The sequence below is a fragment of the Cyprinodon tularosa genome, unplaced genomic scaffold (genome assembly GCF_016077235.1).
Source record: "Cyprinodon tularosa strain WSP-4 unplaced genomic scaffold, ASM1607723v1 ctg33, whole genome shotgun sequence".
NCBI classification, from domain to species: domain Eukaryota; kingdom Metazoa; phylum Chordata; class Actinopteri; order Cyprinodontiformes; family Cyprinodontidae; genus Cyprinodon; species Cyprinodon tularosa.
In genome coordinates, this window is record NW_024039041.1 from 3,014,556 (window position 1) to 3,040,209 (window position 25,654).

The 25,654-nt window shown below is 36.3% G+C and overlaps 5 protein-coding genes across 7 annotated transcripts in view; 3 read left to right on the forward strand and 2 right to left on the reverse strand.

Annotated features, from left to right (window-relative positions):
* Positions 1-1,908: 1,908 nt before the first annotated feature.
* rhof (ras homolog family member F) lies at positions 1,909-4,729 on the forward strand. 2 transcript variants are annotated; one of them, XM_038293638.1, is made up of 6 exons: positions 1,909-2,187; positions 2,312-2,515; positions 2,627-2,714; positions 3,640-3,749; positions 3,974-4,108; positions 4,312-4,729. In XM_038293638.1, the coding sequence occupies exons 2-6, from the start codon at positions 2,381-2,383 to the stop codon at positions 4,474-4,476; spliced, it is 633 nt and encodes a 210-aa protein (XP_038149566.1). In that variant the 5' UTR covers positions 1,909-2,187; positions 2,312-2,380; the 3' UTR covers positions 4,477-4,729. The 2 variants fall into 2 exon arrangements, with proteins under 2 accessions (XP_038149566.1, XP_038149565.1); XM_038293637.1 differs by having other exon boundaries at positions 1,909-2,515; positions 4,312-4,728.
* Positions 4,730-5,836: 1,107 nt separating this feature from the next.
* tmem120b (transmembrane protein 120B) lies at positions 5,837-13,405 on the reverse strand. The gene is made up of 12 exons (XM_038293639.1): positions 13,230-13,405; positions 11,611-11,729; positions 10,975-11,091; positions 10,777-10,836; positions 10,603-10,698; positions 10,434-10,523; positions 10,268-10,333; positions 10,120-10,181; positions 8,212-8,304; positions 7,901-7,965; positions 7,651-7,719; positions 5,837-6,368 (listed from the first exon to the last, which is right to left on the reverse strand). The coding sequence occupies exons 1-12, from the start codon at positions 13,290-13,292 to the stop codon at positions 6,264-6,266; spliced, it is 1,005 nt and encodes a 334-aa protein (XP_038149567.1). The 5' UTR covers positions 13,293-13,405; the 3' UTR covers positions 5,837-6,263.
* A 326-nt stretch (positions 13,406-13,731) lies between these two features.
* On the forward strand, positions 13,732-19,100 carry morn3 (MORN repeat containing 3). Its single transcript, XM_038293612.1, has 6 exons — positions 13,732-13,829; positions 17,521-17,691; positions 17,812-17,969; positions 18,040-18,199; positions 18,295-18,473; positions 19,006-19,100. The coding sequence occupies exons 2-6, from the start codon at positions 17,547-17,549 to the stop codon at positions 19,087-19,089; spliced, it is 726 nt and encodes a 241-aa protein (XP_038149540.1). The 5' UTR covers positions 13,732-13,829; positions 17,521-17,546; the 3' UTR covers positions 19,090-19,100.
* A 531-nt stretch (positions 19,101-19,631) lies between these two features.
* orai1b (ORAI calcium release-activated calcium modulator 1b) lies at positions 19,632-21,425 on the reverse strand. Its single transcript, XM_038293614.1, has 2 exons — positions 21,089-21,425; positions 19,632-21,009 (listed from the first exon to the last, which is right to left on the reverse strand). The coding sequence occupies exons 1-2, from the start codon at positions 21,200-21,202 to the stop codon at positions 20,452-20,454; spliced, it is 672 nt and encodes a 223-aa protein (XP_038149542.1). The 5' UTR covers positions 21,203-21,425; the 3' UTR covers positions 19,632-20,451.
* A 2,813-nt stretch (positions 21,426-24,238) lies between these two features.
* Positions 24,239-25,654, forward strand: part of LOC119789003 (lysine-specific demethylase 2B) — a 35,490-nt gene continuing 34,074 nt past the window's right edge. For both annotated transcript variants that reach the window (XM_038293736.1, XM_038293737.1), the window contains exons 1-3: positions 24,239-24,424; positions 24,753-24,897; positions 25,393-25,471. In XM_038293736.1, coding sequence (XP_038149664.1) covers positions 24,386-24,424; positions 24,753-24,897; positions 25,393-25,471 — 263 coding nt within the window. In that variant the 5' untranslated portion in view covers positions 24,239-24,385. The remainder of the gene's footprint in view (positions 24,425-24,752; positions 24,898-25,392; positions 25,472-25,654) is intronic.

The window sequence follows — 25,654 nt, forward strand, 5'->3', positions numbered from 1 at the left end:
AGGTACTGAAAGGTCAAATTTATGTAAATGTATTTTTGAATTTATTTCTAAAAACAATGGTTTCTCTTTTTGGTGGCTCTACAATTAAATGCTGTTTTTTTTTAAACCCTATAGTTTTGCTTGTAGGTCTATAAGATGTATGACGTTTTAAATAAAAGATTGTACTCTAGCCTATTGTGTTTGTGCTATTTTTATTATCTGTAAAAGATTTTCAGGCCTATGCTTAAAAAACTGCACCATTCACATGATTACACACATTTGCAGGGAAGATACCAAATATAGGTGGACATTTCTTAATTAATAGTTAACAAATGATTAATAAGATAATTATTAAATATATACAGAGGTAGCTTTCTAAATTAGATGTCTTTCTAACATTAATTTCAAAATGTGGCTCTACAGCCTTCCTTGGGTTTAGTTTTAATGCCTCCCATGTTAGGAAAACAAAGCTGCTCGGTTACAGAACATTTTGTTATGTTCTGATGAACGCTTTACTCCCTGTGATTTTACTCTAGTGGCAAGCAGATTGTGGTATTCTGCAATCCTTAAACATCAAAAAGTACATTTAATCTTTATGCCACTGCTGATTAAAAAGCCCTGAGATGCTTCATGAATAAGAGTTAAATAATGTTCATACCTCCTGTGCATTCATGCCTTCTTAATCCGAGGTAGATAGATCATGTCTTAGGGTTTAGTTGTGTTATAGCACATATATAACCCATGCTTGGAAATCATAGACTGAGGTTATTCAATATGCATCGAATTGATGTCTCATTTTTACCTGTTTTCGAATTCTCGACTCTGGCTTGGAATATCATTTCTAAATGTTAATCCTTCATGAAGATCAAGTCTTTTCAAATACCTCATAGAGATACGAGATCTAGGTTTCTTTTAGTGTTTCGCTTGACTTGAAGCATATTTTTGCAGCAGCCTGACTTGTATCTAAGGCGGTTTTAAGATCAGGGAGATGATAAGGTTGCCTTTCAAACTCAAAAGACTTTAAGCCGTTTACTAGGGCTGCAGCTAACAATTATTTTTTCTTAATCGAATAATATTTTGATTTTTTTTTTTATTAATCTTATAGTAAAAATTCCTTAAAGAAGATTTTTTTGCAGAAATAAACCAGGTGAAACTAAACCTTTTTCACTTGAGGAATGCTGGATAGAGAATATTGACAAACAAAAGTTTTTTTTAAATCTTAGATTGCAAAATATATATATTTTTTTTTACAATTTACATATAAATTCTTTAAGTGGGTGGGTCTGTCAGCTAAAAGCAGCATGTTTTAGAGTCTCTATAATCCAGTTAATAGTTTATTATTAAATTTGTTGACGATTATTTTGAATAACTGATTGTTTCAGCCCTAATGTTCACCAAATTGAAATGTTTAATGTACCAACTCAGACATTCAAAGAGTTGATCCAGTTTAGCAGGTTGGAAATAATAGTTTTAAACAAGGTTTCTTTTCCTCCTTTAATGTTCCAACTCTCTCTCTTCTAATTGTTGAAAGAAAAGTCCTCTTGGTTTAATTAAAATACATTTACATCTAAATTTGCCTGGGATTTTCTATAATTTTCAACTAAAGTGTACAGATAAAGACACTCCTGAACCAAACAAAAATACATTTATGCTTCTTAGCTTAGATGAATTCCATCTTTTGTTGATAACAATCATCCTCCCGAAATAGACTTTGCTGTTTACCTGCAAAACCATTCTTTATTAGGAAGTTAGTTTACATTTACTGTAAACAGTTATTCAGGACACAACACAAATGATTTTATAATATTCATGCTTACAAAATCCCACCTACAGTATTTTAAGTCTATTTCTTCTTTTTATACATTTATAAGGTATTCAACATGTCTTCCTAGAAAGCAAAGTGGAACTCAAGATAAATTCCCTGTTTGTTAGCACAAATTAGATCAATAAAGCTTTCTCTGATGTATTTAGGTGCTATCTCCCCTCCTAGCACATCTACAATCAGTGGAGGCAGTCCCTCAGTTTAACTACACCCCCACAGGATGAAATGAGCAGTAGAGGAAGTAGGAGTAGCCAGTCTTAGCAGCTATACATGTGCAGTTGGGCTGCAGGCTTTCTGCAGCTCTCTGGTGAGCACGCCTGATGATGGGGCAGAAGCGTAGGGGGGTACAGTTGGAAACAGCGTCATGTTGACAGGAAGAGGAAGTGGTAAGCTGTTTGAACTACATGGTAAACCATGAGACCTGTCTGTTCCTGTCTCTACATGATCTCAGCCCGGGTCCAAATGTAGATTTAACTGGTTTTACAAAATCTCTAACTAAAAATCTGGAAGGAGCATCTTCAACCTTCTACACTGTGGCACCTATTTGACCAATTCAAAGGACTAGAAAAAAACTAAAGAATGACACAAAACGGTGCCGGATCAGGCAGCAGTACCAAAAGAAAGACAGAAGAACTTAAAATTGTGATTGTGGGAGATGGAGGCTGTGGGAAAACATCTCTTCTGATGGTTTATGCCAAAGGTGATTTTCCAGAGGTAAGACATGCTGAGACTTTATTATACAAAAATGACTTTTGGCTGATAAAGTGAAATGATGATAAAAAAAAAAAACATTCATAAAAAAGATCTTCTTATGTTTCTTAATAGAAATATGCTCCATCAGTGTTTGAAAAGTATGTCACATCCATCTCTCTCGGAGGAAAAGAGATTCAGCTCAACCTGTATGACACAGCCGGTAAGAGAAACATCACTTCCTGGTTGATACAGAAAATTCATCCACTTTTTGACCACAAAGCTCCAAATAAAAAAAAAAATAAAAAAAGGTCAACAAGGATTAGAATGTCTTGAACTCAGAGGTCACACACCATGCTGATAAACTGACTATTCACTAAACGAGTCATCAAGCAGATTTTAATGGAAAGGGTTAAACACTCAAGTTCTCCTTGTTTTAAGAACATGAACTTCTGGCCGCTGAATTTTTAAGGTAATGAGAAATGTTGTGAAAGTTGAAAAGGTAGATGTTTATGTTAGAGCATCGTTCTTTCCCAGGAACTGAAAGGTTTAGCTGCTGACAAGCTCATGAAGGGCCAGATTTCAAAAATAACTAAAGAGAAAACCCCTGAATTTAATTAACTAAAAAGGAAGCTCTCTAAGAAACACTGCTGGTGAACCAAGCTGATTCTGTTTTAGGAATATTTAGTTTTGAATGATTTCGATGTGAATTTTGTTGCCAAAGATCAGAAAAAGGACCTTAATTTGAGCTTCAGTATAATTTTTCTTTACTGGATTTAATCAGCAAACGTTTCATACTTATTCTCCAAAATGCATGCGGTATATTTTCCAAGCAATTGTGTTATATGAAGGCTGGTTTTTACACAAAATCCTGTAGTAGTCATATATGGAGAAGGATATTAATATTTTTATTATAGAAAAGTCATGACAGTTTGTGCTGGCACTCATCTTCTGTCAGCGTCTGTAGAGACTGAAGCTTTATTCAGGATGTGGTTTTATTTCTTTACCCGCAGCCTTTTCACATTGATCACATCAGGGCCTTTATTTTAAAGGGGAGAATGTTGTTTAGTTCTACTGTATGTTAATATTTATAACTACTTCTCTAAAGCTATATCATTTCCTCCATAACGTTCCCTTCGTTCCTCCAGGACAAGATGACTATGATCGACTCAGGCCACTTTCATACCAAGAGGCTAATCTGATTTTAGTGTGCTTTGATGTCACCAACCCCACCAGCTTTGAGAACGTCCGGATCAAGGTACACACCTCTGGCACGCATTGTTTCAAATTCTTACTGGAACAATGAAATGGATGCTGATTTTCTGGTTTGGTTTGCTAATGATTAACAGTGAGCTGCATTCTTCTTGCTGTGATTAACTCATGAACCTAAAGCGTTTACACAGCCATACAGACTGTTTAGTGATGCAAAAACAAACTCTGGCTTTCAGTACTGACAGATTTTCATATCTCATCTTCATCTAGTGGCACCCAGAGGTGAAGCACTTCTGTCGAGACATACCAGTAATCCTAATCGGCTGTAAAACTGACCTCAGGAAGGATAAAGAGTGTGCGAGGAAGCTGAAGGCCATGAATCTGGATCCCATCACTTACACACAGGTACATATTCTGCATTTTGATCTATGAAGCAGAACTGTTTCAACGAGGTTACAGGAGGCACACTGCGATGAGAAAGAGGAAGCAGCCGAACCAAACAGATAACCACACTTATCTCAACCGTGTCTCAATTGCTCAATATCATTTTAAATGTCATGCATGGGATTGGTCTTACAGTGCACGTCTTGGTTTGTTTGGTGGCGCAGGGTGAAGACACGCGGCAGGAGATGAACGCAGAGCTCTACCTCGAGTGCTCGGCCAAATATCAGGAGAACGTGGAGGATGTTTTCAGGGAGGCGACGAGAAGAGCGCTGGCCTTTCAGAAAAAACAGAGGAACCACAAGAGGAAGAAGAAATGTGTTGTTCTGTGAAGATAAAGACTTTCAGGATCCCACTCTTTCGCAGGCGAATGTTAGACGATCATGTTATATTTAGTGCATTTGGACACTGAGATGCTAAATATACTTTGCATCGAACACAATGAGGAGACAAAAAAAAAGTTCTGATATGAAGATTTTTGTTTACAGATTACCAAGCTTGGTTAGTAATCCTCCTCAGTGCAACAAAAATGAAAAACCGGCACAACAGGAAAGGCAGTTTTGCAAGATGCAGAGATATTTTCTGAAGTAGCAAACAAACAAAAAAAAATAAATTTGAAATATTTGGTACTTTTAAAGTATGCAGAAGCATTTTTTTCCTAACAGTATTTTTACTTAAATTGAGGATTATTTATTAAGTGAAAATTATTCAGTTCTTGCTGACATTAGTAAACAACACATTCCTAGACAGAATAGTTAGGTCTCATGGTACTGTAGCTTTAAAGCAGCTCTGGTTAGCTCCCAGCATGACTGAATGAATCAGGATCTTTAAATTTACCAACAGCGCCCACCAGAGGCAGAAAATGGAAAAGCACGTTTAAAGTCAGCCCTGTCAACCCAACAAAGGTCAATATTCATAAATAAATGAATGAAACGTTTGCATATTTGTGTTTAATGAAGCAGAGATTTACTTTGTTTACAACATACACAGGTTAAAGAAACTGGCAATTGCCCTCCGCTACTGACCTCACACTGTGAACCCATTTGAAACAAACAGTCGCTTTATGAAACAGATTGTTTTGTGCAGTATGGCAGCTCTACCATTAAATGTAACCATTTGATCTCCAACAAGCTTCACATTCCCCTGAATAAAAACAAAAAGGACTCATAAGGGCAGCCATTCTCTAAAGGATATCAAGTTTTGTCAAGGGAACTAACGCTGGCATTTTCTAAACGGTGAACGTTGTCAAGGATAAGGCAAGAGATTAAGAGAAGTTTACAGTGAATTATTTGATCAAATTAAAATCTTGGTGTACTGATATGCTTATAACAAACTGTAAAAAAAAAAAACAGCTGACTTAATCAGAGTAGCAGCAGCGTTTGATCGCATGTAACAAAACGGTAACAAAACATCTGAAAACTTTTCAGACTTAAACGGTGGATTTTTCTAACTTCTTTATAATTTGATCAATTAACCCAAAGTTTCTTAATTCTTAAAAAAACAAGAGATTAAGACCATCAGTCAGATGTTTGTTCTTTTTTCTTATTTAAATGTTAAGACGTAACGGAAGGTGGTTATATGAAAAAATATATTTCTGGTAAGAAATATTTAAGGAATTCCCATGCTACATTTTATTTGCACCTCTTTCACTGGTTGGTCTGAAGAGATTTTTCTCTTCAGACCAAAGGCTTGATGGTAAGTTTAAACATAAAAAAAAGAATATATGAGCCTTCAGCACTTTAACCATCACTACTTCACAGAAGTATGCAGGTGTCTCACGTTCAGGTGATGAAAGATGTTCTCTTCTATTACGTGTCCTTGCATAATAATTTGAGCAGAGATGCTCTGAAATTCATGCACAAATCCACAGAAACGCATCATTTCTACTATGAACAGATAGTGGTGTCCTGTTAGGTGGTCATCTGCACCGTTTTACAGCAACATTAAGGTACTGGAAAGTAAGAACCTTCCAGCTGGATGCTTTGAGCTGCTGATGCTGCCGTCAGAGATCAGCTTCTGCTCTTCCACTCTCAGTCGTTGGTTATGGGTCGGTCGGTTTAGTGATTGTGCGTGTTTGACTCATGATTACTGGATTTATTTTTCCTCTCAGTCCCTTTACTTAAATGTCTTTCTCCTTCTTTTGAACTTTTTGATGGACGACTTTTAACGTTGTGAGAAAGTTTCCCAGGAAGAGGACTAGGAAGGTCAGTGCAAGCATAAATACCTGAAAGCAAGAAGAGAAGGTGTATTTTAATAAAGGTAATAATTGTACAGACACCAAAGCTATGGGAATTTTTAAAAAATCTAACTTATTACAGTTTACAAAAAGCATCCAACATGCAAACATTTAAATAGAAATACCCTCCAACTATTAATGCTGATCATAGTTAGTAGTTAATAGTTAATAAAAAAAAAAACACAAATCGTTTTCTCTCAGTTTCTAAACCTTTTTGCATCATTACTATAACTTTGAGGCTTTAAGTAAAACACAATCTTGGTCACTTGCATTGAAATTGCAGCAATAAACACAGGAATGAAGTGGCGTTAGGATGTAGAAGTCATTTTTCAGTCATTCATCTGCATTATATACAGGTCAACCTTTTTTCCCCTACACTGAACATAACTGCAAAACTTGACCCTGCTAGCTAACCAGTGTTATGACTATTTCACAGTTACATTTCTTTAAAATACACTTTATATTGCGTTAAAAAAAAAATAAAGAAATGAGATGCTCGACTCTCATGTCCCATTAATGTCCAGACAGTGTTAAACCAAATATGAGATCAGTAGAGTCATTGATTAAACTCAACTTCTGCCCATTAATTTATCCCCTGTAATTTTTTCACCACTGTGCATCCATAAGATATTTTAAAATAATCACAAAGGGAAGCAATACATAAATAACTTAATGTAATAAATTTTATTAGCCAGAAAGTAGTGCAGCTATGAACTGCATTTTATTACCTAATCCATCAGTATTTGCAGCCTGTAAACTGTATAAATATCTTGCTGATTTAACAAATATGCGTAAAATCTAACATCAGGTGTTTTTGACGCTTTACAATGACGTAACAGAGAAAAGGAGGCAGTGCTTGCTGATTCATAGGTTCTGTCCATTCTTTGTTCTGCTGTGTTGCTGATGTCATCATTTTAGGATTAATAAGCAGCTGAAAGACTTAATTAAATGTTAGAATTAGAAAATAATCATCCAGACGGAACACGAGTTTACAGAAGGCTGTATATGTTTTTTTTTTTTTATTATCATCTAACGGTGCAGCTCTGAATGTCTGCAATCCTTATGGTTGTTTACCTAACCTGGTTAACCCTGCCAACAGCAAATAGAGGCAGAACCTTTGAATCAAATGCAGTCACTTACAAAAAAAAAAAAAAAAAAAGAGCCAACATAGAAAAAAAAGAAACATCTGCCTTTGAAATTAAGCTTAACACACAGTTATTATTCCCATTTCTCTCCTTTGAATGACTGCATCCATCAACCTGAGCCTTACCTGCCATTCCCTACAGTCGTCATGTCTTGCCAAACGAAACAGGGTCAAAGAGTTGTACAGCTGCCAAAACTGCAGACAGAAGAAGTGTTGTCTTTTATATCGACTTGCACAATGAAAGTGGCCTAAGCAGACTTCATTTGAACTTTGCATTTCCAAAACCCGCCTCATAACAAACCAGGTTACCAAATGCAAAATGTGTCATGCCATAAAGTAGTAAATTACCTACAAGAATATGACTTGTTTGACTTACGTGGCCAAAGAACAGAAAAGGCAAAAGGAAAGTGAGTCCTCTCCACATCCACGACTGAAATCCCTCTGCAAAAACAGACATAACTGTAACCTTATCCAGAGAGATCAGTGCATCACTTCTTTAGGTTTTCTGTACAGAGATGTTATCAGAGAGGGCTCTAAAATGCCTCGCTTTGGTATCCCTGACATCTGTAGGTCAACAGCTGTCTCCATTCTTCACCTTTAGCCCAGTTTTTCTAGACAAGCAGCTGCAGATGGCTCAAGTGTTCAAACGATTGAAATGACTGGAACCAAAAATAGTGCCCGACTCACCCACTGTGAGGTCAAGCTGGTTTCTCTCTCCCAAGGCGCGCAGCCTGTATAAGCAGCCGCTCTGGTAGTAATACTGGAGGAACTGAACAAAGCCTGAAACAGCAATAACATTACTGGATTACAACAGAGACACAAAATGAATGGACAGGATAGAGAAAATATTAAAAAGGATTAAAAGAAGCTTTTAAACCCTGAAATTATGAACAGGAATTATTTAAATTCAGTATTTTTCAAAAACATGATCCATCATCTGAGTCTGCTTATACTGCTATGGTTATACTGATTGGTGTGCAATCAATTTTATTCTTCAGGTTTAAAAGCTGAGATTATTTAATCCCTGAAGGATGCATTTACTGCTGTTACTTGCTTTGGAAGATCACAGGAGAAGAAATAATGTATTGGTGAACATAAGGTCTGTTTTTGTGCTTTGGTTAGGCTTGTTCTGGTCAAACAAATTAGTTTTGATCTGTTTTTGTTCCTAAAGTTCTTCAGAATTTTATGAAATAAAAAGGTGAAACAAGTTCCTAGTTTTTGATGCATAAAAAAAAAAAAAAAAAAAAAAAACCCAAAGAAACAGAACAAAATCCTTTTCCTCATCTATTTTATTTGTTAACTGCCATCAGAGCTGATCAGGAATAAAGAAGAAAAATAATTAACTGATCTCCATCGGGGAAGACCTGAAGTTCGATTTGATGGCCAGGCACTCCGTTTTAAGATTTTCTACTAAACAGAAGCCATGGTACCATGGTAGTGCAAAGCCATCCAGGTCCTGGCACAGTAGAGGAAGCCACTTATCACCATGCGTGACGAGTCAAGAGGTTCATTTTCTAGAAAGCTGTGTTACTGTTAAGCTAAACGTAACACAATGCAGACCCTCCTAATAATAATACTACATTTTATTTCAAGCACCTTTAAAAACACTCAAGGACACTCTACAGGTAAAAACAATAAGAGATAAAAAACAACATCTCATAGCTAAAAGAAACAAAAACTACACACAGGAAAGTAAAAAAAAAAAAAAATGAAAATGCCATCTTAAACGGATGAGTTTTGTGTTTTGATCGCAGATGTCGGGGGGAGTGAATTCCAGAGTGTGGGTGCAGACCGAGAAAAAGCTCTGCTCCTCATGTTCTTAAGATGGGAGAAATGAAGAACAAGATGAATATCAGAGGAAAATCTAAGTATGCAAGAGGGAGTTGAAATTTGAGGTAAATCAGAGAGATAGGGAGGGGAAAGATTGAGCCAGGAAATAACTTTGAACCAGTGGAGCTGCTGCAGGACTGGGGTGGATGTGATGGAAAGAAGGGGTTCTAGAAATTATGTGAGCTGCTGAGTTTTGGACTGGCTGAAGCTTGTTTAAGGATTTTAGAGGTAGACCAAAAAGAAAATCTTTAACAGAAATTGATGTGGGAAGTGAAAAGACTATGGACAGGAGTTCATAGACTTGTTCACTTCTAAATGATCCACTTTTCTATTATAACATCCTCCCCAAAAGTTGCAGGATATTCAAAAAGTTTTCTGAGAAATGTAAGATCGCCCTTAATCCTCATTTTCATCAGCACAGTTTTCAAAATAGAAGAGTGGTCAATGAGCTTTTGCTGTAGTTTTTGTAACCATTTACTTTAGGGAGCTCACTGTTCGAAAACTTCAGAAATGGCTTTCTACTCCAACATAAAACTACCGTAAAAAGAAAGAAACTGCAATTTTACGTCTTTTTTTAATCTAATAAGATATTTTTTGTCTAAATAAGACCTCTTGCTGAAAGCTAAATGTTCACTCAAATATGAACAAACTTTTCAGCTACACAGACATGCAACATGAGAAAAAAGTTAGAAGTGACAGAAAGCCTATTATGCCTCTTTTAAAGAGGAAACAGCTGCTGCCTGGATAAGAGACCAGAAGACTTACTCTGATAAATGGAGAAGGCAAGGAACTGGCTTCGAAACATCTGATACATTTGTCCCTCAGGCCTGTGAGAAGAAAAACAAACATGCTGTAAATGTAATTGTGTTTACCTTTGTGTGTTATTTATTAAAATGTTTAATAGGTCTCTTACCAGGTAAGCATAACACCTGATAGAAAAGTGGAGACATAATGGTGCAACACCCACCAGCCTTTGATCCTAAAGTAGGAAGGGAAAAGAAAGAAAATGGAGATCAAAGCTTTAATATTTTTAAACCCAAAAATGAAGGAATATTTCTGAAATAAGTGTTAAAGTCCACCTGGAGCCATTGCTGATGAGAATGCTTTCCCTTATTGTCAAAGTGCAGTAGTACCACACCAGCAAAAAGTTGAAGATCTCATCTGTGACTCTGAAGGTTAAATTAAACAAAAATATTTAAGAAAGCTTTGATTATAAGATTAATCAGTTAAAAGAACCTGGTAACTTACCGATAGTTAAGAAAAAAGAGGCAGGTTATGGCACCAAACATCAGGATTATCGTCATGTAAAGCTTAAACTTCTCATACTCATCTTTGTAGGCAAATCTATATAAATGAAACAATGATGATGAGATTGTATTACTCCATTTTATTAAACCATCTTATTAAAAGTTTTTCCCATACTTTGCCTGATTACTGAGAAGCGTCACGTTCACATTTCCCAGAACCAAACTCAGGTACAGACTGAAAAGCAAAAAGAAAAACGGCTATCAATTTTCCTTCCGCCTTCATCAGAAACAGGTCAGTTCACTTCCATGGACCTCATATCACCACCTGTCTAAACAAAAGCTTAAATACAAGAACAAAAAAAAATGTGCATACCCATTTTTCTTTGGCAAATAGGCTTCCATATCAAAGAAAACATTCTCTTTCTCTTTGATCTGCGATTTGATTTCTGTAATTAGTTTCAGCTGATTTTCATCACATGTCGGCGCACACCTGTAAAAAGAACAAACGTCTATAAACCGGAATATTTAAGAATTTTTGGGTAAGGCTAATAAACCAGGTAACATTTATCCATTCTAGTGACGGGGATCAGAATGTCCCCACAAAAGTATACATATTGTGTGAACCAACCTCAAAGGGTTATAAAGGTGGACATTTGGGGAAGATTTGCAAAGTATTTTGATATGAATTGGACTGGATGGAGAGTCTTGACACAGACTTTCAATGCCTAGGCCATTCCAGAAAATCAAAATATGCTTTACTATAAACTGCAGTGCTGCTTCTGGCTTTACTTTTACCGTCCTGCTTAACTTTGAACCTCTGACCCACTCTACAGTCTTTGACAGCTCTAATACCGGTAGTCTTTTTCTTTTCCAACAAGAAAGTGTAAACAGGTATAAATTATTATTTGCAACCCACACTTTAGTCCAGGGAAATTAGTAACTGATTCTTAATATTTTCATGCTGAAATAAAATAAAGGAAATTTTCAAAAAAGTACGAACAGTACTCACTTTTTCAAACTATGCCTCAGGTCTTTCAGGCATTTTCTTTGTTTGCTGATGGAGCTGCTGCACGTCACCTGAAGATTGGTGAGCTCTTCTAGTTTGTGTCTGTATATTTTATGGGTTTCCTGGAGATCAAATAAGCGGAAAGATTAATCAAATTAGACACTTCTATGGATGTCAAAGCCCTAACCTTATTCAGAAGTAAAAAGAAATTGTCAGAAGGGAACACTTTACAATCTGAAATGTAATTAGAGCCTTGTCGGGGCAAAAAACTGCGACTGACACCATGACTCTGCATTAAGCACATTTATGCAAGCAGACAACATCAACTTGTATTATTATAACCTTAACAAAAGTGAAAAATGTTTCAAATCCCAAGAGGGATTTATTACAACCCTCATGCTTATATTTAGATACTATAAACACCTTACTGTGACATACAGCATAATATCTTATTTTAAAGGGGGAAGCGGGACTAACACTTCCAGTGTTTACTCTGCAAACAAAACATGGGAGAGCTGCCAAGGACACCATTACCTATTATTTTTTCCAGATAAACCACACGCACGTTCTATGTGCAATACAACCACACGAGGATTACATTTGCATTGCCTTTGCCTTGTATCATATGACGGCTTCCTCAAATTAAAGCTGTTGATGTGCACATGACCAATTTAAGGACTGCATCCCACCTCAGGTCAGCCAGGAGTTTTAAACCATTGAATGACCGGCTGACTGCAAAGGAAGTGGTGTGATTAAAAACAGGCAAGGAGTGCAGCTGTGAGGTTCATGCGATAGTGTCTGTAAAACTGTTAACAGAAACTGTAAAAGTTTAAATTTGACAATGGTCACACTGTGGCAACAATAGCTTTGAAACAAAATTGTAGTAAGATTGAAATAAAGCAAGGTTCATCCTGCAAAACTGATAAGATGTTGACAGTTTAGCAAAAAACAGAGGGGACAGAATAACTTATCACGTGATACCAAGATGATTTATTTACATCATTGTAAGACATGATCATAGTGGATTGAATAGTAAGCACAATTAATGAGCAAGAAACTTAAGCATCTTTCCTTCATGTTGAGTCATCTTCGATTTTCTTAATGCGTTTTTTCTGCTGATGATGTACCCAAACAAGTTTCAAGACTACATTAGAGACACGGACGCATCTTAGCAGTAAGCATTAGGGTTGTCAAAACTATCGATACTCAAAAAAGCATCAAACCTAAAACATATCCGGATACGATACTCATTTTCAAAAGTATCGAAACCACTGAAAAGTGTTATTTCTGCTCTTGAACTTTTAAGGTTTAAATGTTTTAGCTGCCATTTAGCTACGAGGAAAACTGTCAAGTAACCTGCTGCTAATGCTAGCCGCTACAGCACAAGGATATAACACTAGATGAAGCAAAAAAATATAAAAACTGGTGGGTGCGAACAGCTCATTGCTTAGTTTGAACTGGATACAGCGGTAGCGAAGGCTAAATGTAGCGTTTAAGTGTGAGCTGAGAATGAATGGCGAGCAGCGAAGGAGCAAAGTACCCGCTGCAGTGTCTGTCAGTGACATCCATGACACACTGAGCGCGTGAAGAAAAAGACACCGGTTAAAAGCGAGACTAGTCACCTGTAATTGTTGATATTCCTTTTCGATTTCCTCCCATTCTGTCTGAAAAGTGGCTTTGGACATGGTGGTTAAACAGGAATGTGACGGGAAAGAGACACATCCACTACGACTGGCTTGTTTTCAGGCAGAGTGGACTCGGTGGTCTGCTCCTAGGAACCGACTGGCTCTTCTCTTTAATTGTGATACAGTGCGCATGCGCACACCCCGACGGTTAAATGAAGCGTTTGTAGCTGAACCGCAGATTCCGCTCAAAGTGAGCACACACTTCCGTTTTGTTTTTTTATATACCGGTAATCAAATAATACATTAATAATACATTAATTAAATAATACATTATATAATCAGTGTATATAATGACTTCCTTTATGTTTTTCACGTATATATGTGATCAACCAATCACAGCGCATTTCCCCGTTGCCATGATACAACAAACACAACTGGACTTTTAATACGGAAGTAATAAAGATAACTTTTTTTGTTTTTGTTTTTTCGGAATCTTTTAATACGGAAGTAATAAAGATAACTTTTTTTGTTTTTGTTTTTTCGGAATCTAAAAGGTCTTAAATTAAATTTGCATTGTGTGCTTGAATACATACCAAGGTAACATTTTTTAAAGTATCTATTCCTCATTTCCATATTTCTTCCTCTCGATTTCTTGGCAATTGAAAGGAATAACTACATTTTTTTTATTTATGTTTGTGCCATAACATTTTTGCTTTAGGTAGAAAATCAAGCTTTATATAAAAACACATGGGGGATACATATAACTATGCCTAAACCTTTTTGCTTAATTTTTGGTTTGGGCATTGATTCCAAAATTATAACTTAATCAAATTTGAAAATGGACAAAACTAACTATTTCGGTTTTTAATGTTTTTTGTGGTATTATACGCATGTGGTTAATTTGTTATATAGAATATTTATTCAATAGTTTGGCCTTGAGTCGATGTAAGCATTTCGTAACATTTGGAACCTTGGGTTTATTTTTTTGTTTGTGTTATTCATTTGAAACAAATAAAACCTTCAAGCTTAGAAATCATATCAGAACACAAATTGTGATGAATAATATTATGAAATGTTTTTTTCTAATAATAAAATGTGATAATGAACAATGTGAATTCACTTACTGATATATTTCTGCGAATTAAACTCAATATAACTTGCTGAAGAAACCAATTTTAGAAAAACAAAGTACTCTTCCTCGCACTCTTTTTCTAGGTGAGGCTAAAAAAAAGTTATTAGCAATTGTTCCACTCAATTAAGTATTTTTGAACTAAAAATCGTCACAGTCAAGTTTGTACAAGGAGCAAGCCAAAATTCCAGATCGCTAAAGGTTGACGGCAGTTTTTTTACTCTTTTATGCAGTTTAGCCATTTAAAACAACTCCATTAAAATAGTTCCCGAATGGATATAGGATACTTTTTACAAGAGAGCAATAAATAGTTGTTGACTATTCTTATCTGTAGAGATTTCATGTTCCTGAACCAAAAGAACATTAGCTGAACGCTGACATACAATCCACTCAACAGAAGTGGGTCCTGTCCATTCTACATGAGATAAGGTGGAATAAACATTTGGATTTTACGATCCACCTTCCATGTTTTCGACACAAAACAAAACAAAACATAAGTTATGCACCAAAAATCTGTTCTTTTTAAGCTTTTGTTTAAAAGACACCTTGGAACTACTTAGAACAGCTTCCAGGTGGATTAACATGGTCGAGGTTGAGACACTTGAAGAGAAAACGCAGACTAACTTTAATAAAGTACCAAGTCATGTTTCTGGGGATGGAAGTAATAACTGTGTGAATTTCATTTGAAATAAGTTTGTCTACTTAGAGTAAACTAAACAAAAAAGTTTGGCTCATTTCAAATGAGCCAAACATGTAACTTGAATCCATGTTGTTAAAGTCTGCTCTTTGTAGTGATAGGCTTCAATGTCTTCAGATTGTCTCTTGCCATTCTACCTGGTGTTGTACCACTTGATCTTGAAGTTTTGAAGAACCGCTCCTGTATTAAAAAATTAAAAATGCACATGCACATACCCTGTAACCGCTCCTTAGAGGAACGCCATTAACTGTAAAATTTGCTGTCTTGCAGCTCATGACAAGCATACTTTAAAGATGAGATTTGCATTTTTCAACTATACCTATACTCTTCTTCAGGCTTTCATACACTCCACAGTCATGCCGTTTTAAGCGCAGACCGAAAGTACCCTGCGTCATGCTAAAGGACTTGAAACGCAGAGAGTACTGGCCACACAGTTAAGTGTCTGTGGAAATATGAGAGTGGCTGGAGACAAAAGCAGGTTAGAATATCCTTGACCTTAACCCCATAGAAATTCTATGGTATTGTGAAGAAGAAGATGCAATACACCAGACCCAACAATTCAGAAGAGTAAAAGCACTATTAGAAGCAACCTGGGCTATCATAACACCTGAGCATGCCACAGACTGATCGACTCCATGCCACGCCGCATTGCTGCAGTAATACAGGCCAAAGGAGGCCCAACTAAATACTGAGTGCTGTACATGCTCATACTTTTCATGTTCATACTTTTCAGTTGGCCAACATTTCTATAAATCCTTTGTTTTTATTGGTCTTCAGTAATATTCTAATTTTCTGATATGATGATTTTGAGATTTTCATTTGTTGTCATTTGTAATCATCAAAATTAAACAAAATAAACATCTGAAATATATGAGTTTGTATGTAATGTATGAATATAATATACAAGTTTCACTTTTTAAATGGAATTACTGAAATCAATCTACTTTTTCATGATATTCTAATTTTATGACCAGCACCTGTAACTATGCCTAAACCTTTTTGCTTAATTTTTGGTTTGGGCATTGATTCCAAAATTATAACTTAATCAAATTTGAAAATGGACAAAACTAACTATTTCGGTTTTTAATGTTTTTTGTAGTATTATTACGCATGTGGTTAATTTGTTATATAGAAATATTTGTATTCCAATAGTTTGGGCCTTGAGTCGATTGGTAGCATTTCGTAAACAGTTTGGGAACCTCTGGGTTAGAGTTTTCTTTGTTTGTGTCTATCTTTTAAACTAAAAAAAACCCTTCCAGCTTTAGAAATTCATTCAGAACACACAATTGTGATGGAGATAATATTATGAAATGTTCTTTTTCATAATAATAATAATGATGATAATTAACAATGGAATTCACTTACTGATTATATTTCTGCGAATTAAATCTCAATATAATTGCTGAAGAAAACCAATGTTTTAGAAAAACAAAGTACTTTCCTCGCACTTTTTTTCTGGTGAGAGTAAAAAAAAGTTATTAGCAATTGTTTCCACATCAATTAAGTATTTTTGAACTAAAAAATCGTCACAGTAAGTTTGTAGAAAAGCAAGTAAATTCCCAGAGTAGTAAAGGTTGACAGGCAGTTTTTTTTACTCTTTTATGCAGATTTAGCCATTTAAAACAACTCTCATTAAAAATGTTCTCCTCGATGAGATAATAGGATACTTTTTACAAGAGAGCATTAAATATGTTGTTTGATCTTTTTCTTATCTGTAGAGATTTCATGTTCCTGAACCAAAAATACATTAGCTGAAGCTGCTGACTTATCAATCCACCTCATCAGCAGTGGTTCCTCTGTCCATTCTACATGAGCATAAGGTGGAAATAAACATTTGGATTTTACATCCACCTTCCATGTTTTCGGACACAAAACAAAACAAAACAAAAAATAAGTGTTTATGCAGCCAAAAATCTGTTCTTTTTTAAGGTTTTGTTTTAAAATGATCACCTTGGACTACTTAGAACAGCTTCCCAGGTGGATTGAACATGTCGGAGGTTGAGACAACTTGAGAGAAAACTGCAATAACTTTAATAAATACATTTGCATGTCTGGGGATGGGAGTAATGAACTGTGTGAATTTCAATTTAAATAAGTTTGTCTACTTAAGAAAACTAAAACCAAAAATAGTTTGGCTCATTTCAAATGAGCCAAACATGTAACTTGCATCCATAGTTTTAAATCTGCTCTTTGTAGAGTAATAGGCTTCAAATTCCTTCAGATTTGTCATCTTGCCATTTCTACCTGGTGTTACCACTTGATCTTGAAGGTTTTTGAAAAGAACCGCCCTCTGTATTAAAAAAAATTAAAAAATGCACATGCACAACCCTGTACCCGCTCCTTAGAGGGAACGCCTATTAAACTGTTTAAAATTTGCTGTTTGCAATGCTCATACAAGCTTACTTTCAAAAAGAAGATTTGCAATTTTTCAACTATACCTTTAATACTTCTTCCTCTCACAGGCTTTCCATTACACTCCCTCACAGTCATGCCGTTTTTTAAGCCGCAGACGAAAAGTCTCCCAGCGTCAGTGCTAAAGGACTTGAAAACGCAGAAGACTGGACTGCGCCACACAGTTTACAGTGTCTGTGGAAATAATTACACTGGAGAGTGGCTGGAGAACAAGAAGCATGGTTAGATAATATTCCTTGTTAACCTTAACTAACCTCAATAGATTGTTAATGCCTAATATTAAACCAGATGCTTAGGGAGCAAGAATGGTCATAACTGACTTTTGAAAAAAAAAATTCAAGGTAAGGGAATTCAAGTTTGGAAGAAAACTGGGGCCCTTTATGATGGAGAGTGGAAATATGGAAAACGTGACGGTTATGGCACCTACAGCGTACAAGTCCCAGGATCAAAGGAGTACACCATGAAGTATAGCGGCGAATGGAAAAATGGAAAGAAGCATGTATGCAATATAAAATATATGACTGTTGGTTTGTACAGTTTGTGATTTTTTTATTTTTTTTACTTTTTAGGGGTTTGGGAAATACTTCTACAACAGCTCCACAATCTATGAAGGGGAGTGGAATGAGGACCAACGCAGCGGCTTGGGAAGCATGTACTATGAAAATGGAGACATGTATAAGGGAGAGTGGGTGAACGATAAGGAACATGGTCAAGGGATCATTCGATTTTGTAAGAGATTATTTTATTCTGCACTTTCAGATAAAAAAAAAAAGTTTGAGCTCCTATATGTTTAAGTGGATTCCTCCACAAAAATGTTCCTACAGCCAATGGAAACTGGTATGAGGGCTCCTGGCGAGATGGGAAGAAGAACGGTGATGGAAAGTTCTACTACTCTGACAAGAGCCAGCTTTATGTAGGCTATTGGGTGGATGGAGCAGCAAAATATGGGACTCTTGGAGAATTTGGGACGGACAAATCACCGCCTAAGTACCAATTTCCGAAGGTATGACACGGCGCTTTAACTGCTGTGACTGTTTTTAAATGGTTGGCTTTACCCTGAAGTTTTACCCTCTAGAAGTAAATTACCCTGAACCCTTAATCAGATAATCAAGTATAAGCTTAAAATTTGGTTATACAGCGGTAACTTTAAATATTTTTTACATCTGTGAAGACATGAACCAATGCCACATGTTTTTAAAAACCATGCACATCCAAAAATGGCTTGCTTCTGCCTTTCAGAAAAACTCTTCATGAATTAAAAGATTAATGGATGTTAACTACAGAAACCTTTAGGTGAGAAACAGATTAGAAATGCTAACCACACTACCTCCAGTAAACGTTATCCACAAGGTGCAGGACCCTCTGGGTTAAGTTTTCATCTGATGAATCGGTTTTTGTTCTGGTAGCTGCAGTGAAAAAAGGGGTTTAGAATGTCCCCATTAAACGGATTCTTCAAAAAAATCTGGAGACACTTTAAATTCTTCAGTTAAATGCTGACAATTTATATATATTTTCTATGTGTCTTTTTTCCCAAGCTTAACCTGTTGGACATGGAGTTGGTTTTACGGGAAGCTAAATCAGCATACCAAGTGGAAGAACACCAAGAGGAAAAAAAATAACGAGTTTCCACCGATAAACTGACTCCATGTGTTCAGTAAATCATCTGTCCTCATGTCTTTGACATCAAACTTTTTGGATTTTTAGATTCAATTTAAATGTAACATTGATAATTTCTGTTTGTAACCATTGCAAGTGTCATCAAATTTAATCGAGGAATTACAATTATAGGATTAATGTGTTTTTCCTTAGAAGCTATACTTTTGCTTCCTATTTCTAACCAAGGCTGTTTAGAAATCCAGTTCCTTGAGCCAGTCCATCTATATGATATTCAATAGCTCATTCAAACCAGAAACACTGAATTTACTGTTAAAAGAAAGTGTCACTAAGATAAACAGCTAAATACTATGGATCCGTTCTGAATGCAGCACAAAAGTTACATGCCGGTATAGAAATTACTTAGATATTAGCAATAAAATCATATGCAATCATGAAATCATACAAGAGATAGCTGTGTTTAAATGGAGGCATCTTGATTGGCATGTTTTGATTAGCTTGACAAGTATGAAACTATAAGTGTTTGACAAACACATTTGAATCCTGCTTAGTTTAAAGGTGTTTATTAAAACACAATAATGTCAGAACTCTGATAACACTGTAAGGTTGGCAGATTGTTAGTCAACACAAACAGAAACCAGTTCAAATACCGTCAGAACATTGCCTTTAAAAACACACATAAATGTTAAAAAGCTGTGTTTCAAACACACATCAGTGCAATAACCAAGAAAGAATATGTGCTTTTTGGAGAGCAATTAATAAATGCAGTAAGGCAACAAAAATGAGTCCAACAATGAAATGTCTGCCAAGATAAGATGCATTAGTTACTTAGAAAATGATGTCTAATCTGTGATCTAAAGGTCAAATGGTGAAAAGAATTGAATCGCTTTCGTACCAATGCATCAAATATTCACAAAACCTTTGGGCTAAACGCATATAAACCAAAGCGCCTTGTTCCTTCATTTCCAGTTGTCTCTGTAACTGCAACCAAAATCAAGTATCGTTCAGTATATTTTCCTTCTTATGTTATATATATATATATATATATATATATATATACACATACATATGCATACACTTTTTTTGTGCAAAAACAATAAAATCAAACACAGCAGGTCAAACTTAGAAGAAAACAAGATATCCACTTTGGCTGATGGAAATCTAATAAGCTAAAATCCTATTAAGGACTTTGTGATTCCCATCTACATGCATTATGGCACATTTATGAGTTCACAGTAAGATCCAGTGTCTTCTGAAAAAAAAAAAAAAAAAAAAAAAAACTATAAAAAGGTAAAGGTTTTATGGAAAAATCCAGATCCAAAATTGTGTCCTGTCTTGTAGTTCCAAAAACAAATATGTACATTTTTCTATGGGAACTGTGAGCTTGGTGATTGTAGAATGGATGATTCTCCCCTGTTGTCCAGCTCATTTTGAAGCCTGGTTAGGTTAGACAGCTCCTCCAGCTCCTGAAACTGTCTGTCGGTCTTGTGGCTGACCAACGAGCGATAAAAATGCACTGCAAAGACTATGAAGATTAAACTAAAGGGAACCATAATGAAAGTAGAGGTGAGAGCAGCAGCCATGCCAGAGGAGACTGTGTTGTTGTTGGATTTGTCTGGCTTAATGGGTAAAAATTTGACCCAGCAGAGCAGAACCACCTCGGCGAGGAAGAGCAAAGTGCCAATGACCGTTGAAAAAGCCCATGCCAGCTCAATGTGTCTGTGCATCCGCTCATGAGGAGACTCCTTCACAGAGTTGAGGTTGTGCACGTTGCTGACAGCCTCTATGTTGGGCAGAATGCAGGTGCTGACCATCAGAGCAAACAGGTGGACAGCAACCAGCACAGTGGTGCAGGCACTGAAGGCGATGAGGAGTCCAGGTGGGTATGGGTAACTGTTATCCAGCTGCACTTCCACCATGGCAACCTTATAGAAAAGAGAAGCAGAATGCATTGCAAATCACGCGATCTACATTGGCCTAATTATTACAATGAGTTCAATTTACCATAGCAAATCCGGAGAGCAAAGCTGATGTCCGACTCGAAGCTTTCAGTTTGGCTCGACTCAGGTACAGCTTCCTCCAGGACAAGGCTTGCAGTGAATGCTCGCTTAAACTCATGTTGCGCTAATTATCAAATCACCGGCCGACCGGCGCAACTCAGTGGTAACCTCGCGCCACAAGACAGAAAAGAAAAAACGTTCAATTAAGTCTCCATAAAAAGGATTTAGATTCGTATGCTTACTGTAAACTGCGGAAGCTCTTTTTTGTCACACAGTCTTCCTTCAGCGTGTTGATCTGTTTTCGCACCTTAAATTACCCACAATACAACGCGAAACAACATCCGCCGATGAACGGTCTGTGAATTCAGAATCTTTTCCGGGATCCGAATCATTTGGCTGAGTCTTTTTTTTTTTTAACAGGTGCCTCATTCTTACATAAAATGTCTCTGAACTTAAAAAAAATTGAGTTAGACAATAATCCGGTGCCTTTGCAAGCTGAAACATTTATTTGTTCTGTTAATCTTCAAAGACAACGATTCACACCTAAGCCTCTAAGAGAGTGGCTATGTTTAATAAAACCAATAAAAATGATGTTGGAAACTTTTCAAGACATCCTTAACTTGTTTAAAAAGTATTTTTTAGTGTTTATAAGGAAAATGTTTTTTGATCCGAATCATTTGGCCATTCTGATATAAAATGTCTCTGAACTTAAAATATTGAGTTAGTCATTTTTAGTGTTTATAAAGAATAAAAAAAAATGATACTGTAATTTAGAACTGAATGGAAAGAAATGGTGTGATAGAAAACAAGAACACAGGTAGTTGAGATACCTGCAGCCTCAAGAGGATTGTGTAGCAAGAGATCCACACTCATGGATGGATCAATGACATTGGATGCAACTTTTGTATTTTTGTGTAAAGCTATTCTTTTCCAGATCAGGGATGATATCCCGAGTTTTGTCTGGAGTAATGAAAGAAATAATGGGGCATTGGTACATCAGATTTAATCAGTCACCAAAACACAGTTTTCATTAGACTTTGGATTCTATTTGAGAATCGCAGATGTTAGGTTGACAACAAACCATCTAATTGTGAAGGTGTTTCTATACAATGGGGAAATCTTTGAATTCTGTAAAGCAAAACATAGAGCGGGATGCACAGTGTCATAGTGGGTAGCACTGCTGCCTTGCAGCAAGAAGGTGGGATTCCTGGGCCTTATTCTCCCTGAGCATGTGTGGGTTCTCTCCGGGTAGTCCGCTTCCTCCCACAGTACAAAAACATGACTTCTTTATATTCTCCTTATGTGTGGGTGTGTGCATGAATGGTTGTTTGTCTCTGTGTTGCCCTGCGATAGACTGGCGACCTGTCAAGGTTGCACCCTGCCTCTTTCCCATAGACAGCTGGGGATAGGCAGCAGCACCACTCATGCCCCAGCAGGGATAAGCGTGTCAGAAAATGGATGCATGGATGGATAAATGCATCAGAAGTTCAAATCACATACCGGTATATATTTTTAAAACTAATAAATCTTAATTGTGGTGAGACATGAAAGCATGTATTATTCATGTCTAACATTGCTCGTTGGGCAATGCAGGTGTTTGGTATGGAAATGAGGTGATAGCCAAGAAATAAACAAGTATGAATTTGCAAAGCAAAAATCTAACATGAGGCTAATTTATAATAAAATAAGACTTGCAAACGAAATATTAAAAAAAAAGTAAAAAAGTTTAACTTCTTTGGGCAAAGGTCCATACTAAAATAAGATACTTGTATTTTGTGGATTTAGTTTAATTTTAGAGGTGGATACAGGGTCGGATCTAGATGGGGGGCCAGGGCCTTAGCCAATCATTGGCCACCCCTAACATTTTTTCATCCACTCTAATACAGATGCTGGCGGCAGTAATACTCTCAAGTGGAATATTCAAAACATTTACATTTTTCATATATTAACAATTACTTGACAAGAAAAACACTGTGGTTAATTATGCACATTAATATACTAACATTAAAGATCATAAGTACAGAATTCATGCTCTTTTCAGAAGTAGATTTTGTGTTTTATGTGGAAAAGAGAAAATGATGTGTCTCTGCAGGTCATCTCTACAGTAAAATTATTGATAAATAACTATTTTATCAATCCATCCATCCACCCATTTACTGACACGCTTAATCCCAAGTGGGGTTGCGAGGGTTGCGGGTGCCTCTCTCCAGCTGTCAATAGGTGAGAGGTGGGGTACACCCTGGACAGGTCACCAGTCAATCGCAGGGGAACACAGAGACAAAAAGGACAAACAACCATTCACACACACACTCACACCTAAGGAGAATTTAACAACCAAATTAACCCAAGCGTCATGTTTTTGGACTGTGGGAGGAAGCCGGAGTACCCGGTGAAAACCCACGCATGCTTAGGGGAGAACATGCAAACTCCCTGAGCGGGAAATCAAACCCGAAACCTTCTTGCTGCAAGGCAGCAGTGCTACCCACTGTTCCACTAAGCAGCCCTATTTTAATAAATTGTATTAAATAATCAATTTATGTAGATATTAGTACATGTAAATATCAATTTTATGCAGAATGATTATTGATAAAAGTAGGTAAGTAATGACAACAGAAAAGATGTTCGCCCAAAACTCAAACCTCAAAGAATTGTATCCACTATACCTGCTATCTAGAAAGCACAGATGTTTAAATATTTATTCGTATTTTTGTCAGCAAAGGTTGTAGGAAAGTATAGTTTGTCTTTATTAAAAAAATATGGATGCTGTGGCCATTCATTTTCCTATTGTAGATTGACCCTGAGGTTCTGGCGACTATCAACTATCGGCCACCCCTCAGTGGTTATTGCCTGGCCACCCTTATAAAAATGTGTGGATAACTGACATGAGTTTAACAAATAAAAAAATACAAACAATTAGGAATATTTTCCTCATAATATAAACCAAACAAAATCCACATGTCAACATAGTAATAATGTAATACATTCTGCTTGTTTAATATGAAATATTGCAACTCGACTCTTAAAACAAAGCAGATTTTATACTTAAAAAAAAACAACTTTATGGTTTATAGCCAACTATTTATTGTTTGTAAAAAAAAAAAAAAACCAAAAAAAAAAAAAAAAAAGCAGGGGTGTGACATGTGACGTCGTCCAACAATGTTTTGGTTCCTGGCCATGACGTCATACACAAAAACATGGTTCCCTTGTTTTGAAGCGTAAAGCGTGCTAAGTGCCTCCTTAACTTTACTACGAAAGAATGCTTCCCTGAAACCGAGAGGCTGGAAAACGACCCGAAGAGAGGATGGCTCAGTCTCCGGACGGAGAAAGTGGACGGAGGCTGGTGCGTAGCGTCCTTTGCGTTAGCATGAGGAGAGACACAGGGTTAGCTTAGCTAACGCTTCCAACTGAAAACATCAGCTTATAGAGGCTGGGAAAGTTGGAGCAAAGCAATTAAAAAATGACTGGAGCGAGAAGATATGTTTAAGAATTGTTCTGCTGCGATGACATCATTAGGAATATAAAATATTAAATAATCCAACCTTAGAGTTAAAGTTACCTAAACATTCACCCACCCCCCTTCTATTATTTAGCGACCATCTGTGGAGGAGAGTGGGGTTTTTTCACGCTGTTTTTTTTGTCATGTAAATAATGCCATTCTCCAATGGCAGCGCTCCATCTGCCGGAGGATGTACGATGAGAACGAAGACCTGTCCGACGTGGAGGAGATGGTGAACATCAGAGGATTCAGCGTGGAGGAAAAACTCTCCAGTGACTCTTACAGCTCAGAGTTTGTCCACATAATGAAGGGAAGAGGTAAAAACACGTCTTCATACGTCATAAGATACGATTAACTTTATTGTCCCAAAGGAAACTATGTCACTCTGCATTCACACATAAAAACACTGCTATAAAAATTCCATTATAAGACAATTAATAAATACATAAGGAAGCATGTTACATTAAATTCGCAATAAAAAATGTTTAAAAACCCTTTAAAAAAAAATCTGTTTATGTGACACAATGAATAAACAAACAAAAAAAGCATGTCAGTTTAGTTTAAATTTGTAATTACCATTGCCTATTCCATAATTTAGTGCTTGATACTGTTTATTGCCTTAATGAAAAGCGGAACAAATGAGTTCCTATAGCGTTTCAATCAAGAAAAGCATACTGAGTAAAGAATATGAGTGGGGTCTGAGATTATATATTTGAAACAAAGAAAATGCCCAATGCTGTTTTTTAAATAATATGAATGTCTTCACAGGTAAAGATTTGGATTTGGAAAATAAAATAAATCCTGTCTTGCAGATTTCACTTATGAATATGTGCAAAGGGAGGCCCTCAGGATACCACTTATTTTTAAAGAGAAAGATGGATTAGGGATAAGGTGAGTTATTTCAGTTTTTAATGAAGTTCATCATTTTTAAACCTGTTATATTAACAGACTAAACTGCACACATTCAAACATTTCTTTCAACCCTTTATAGTCTTTTTATAAAAAAACAACTAAATCTATATTTTAATTTGGAGTTGCGTAGCTATTTCAATCAGAAGCAGTACAGAAACACTC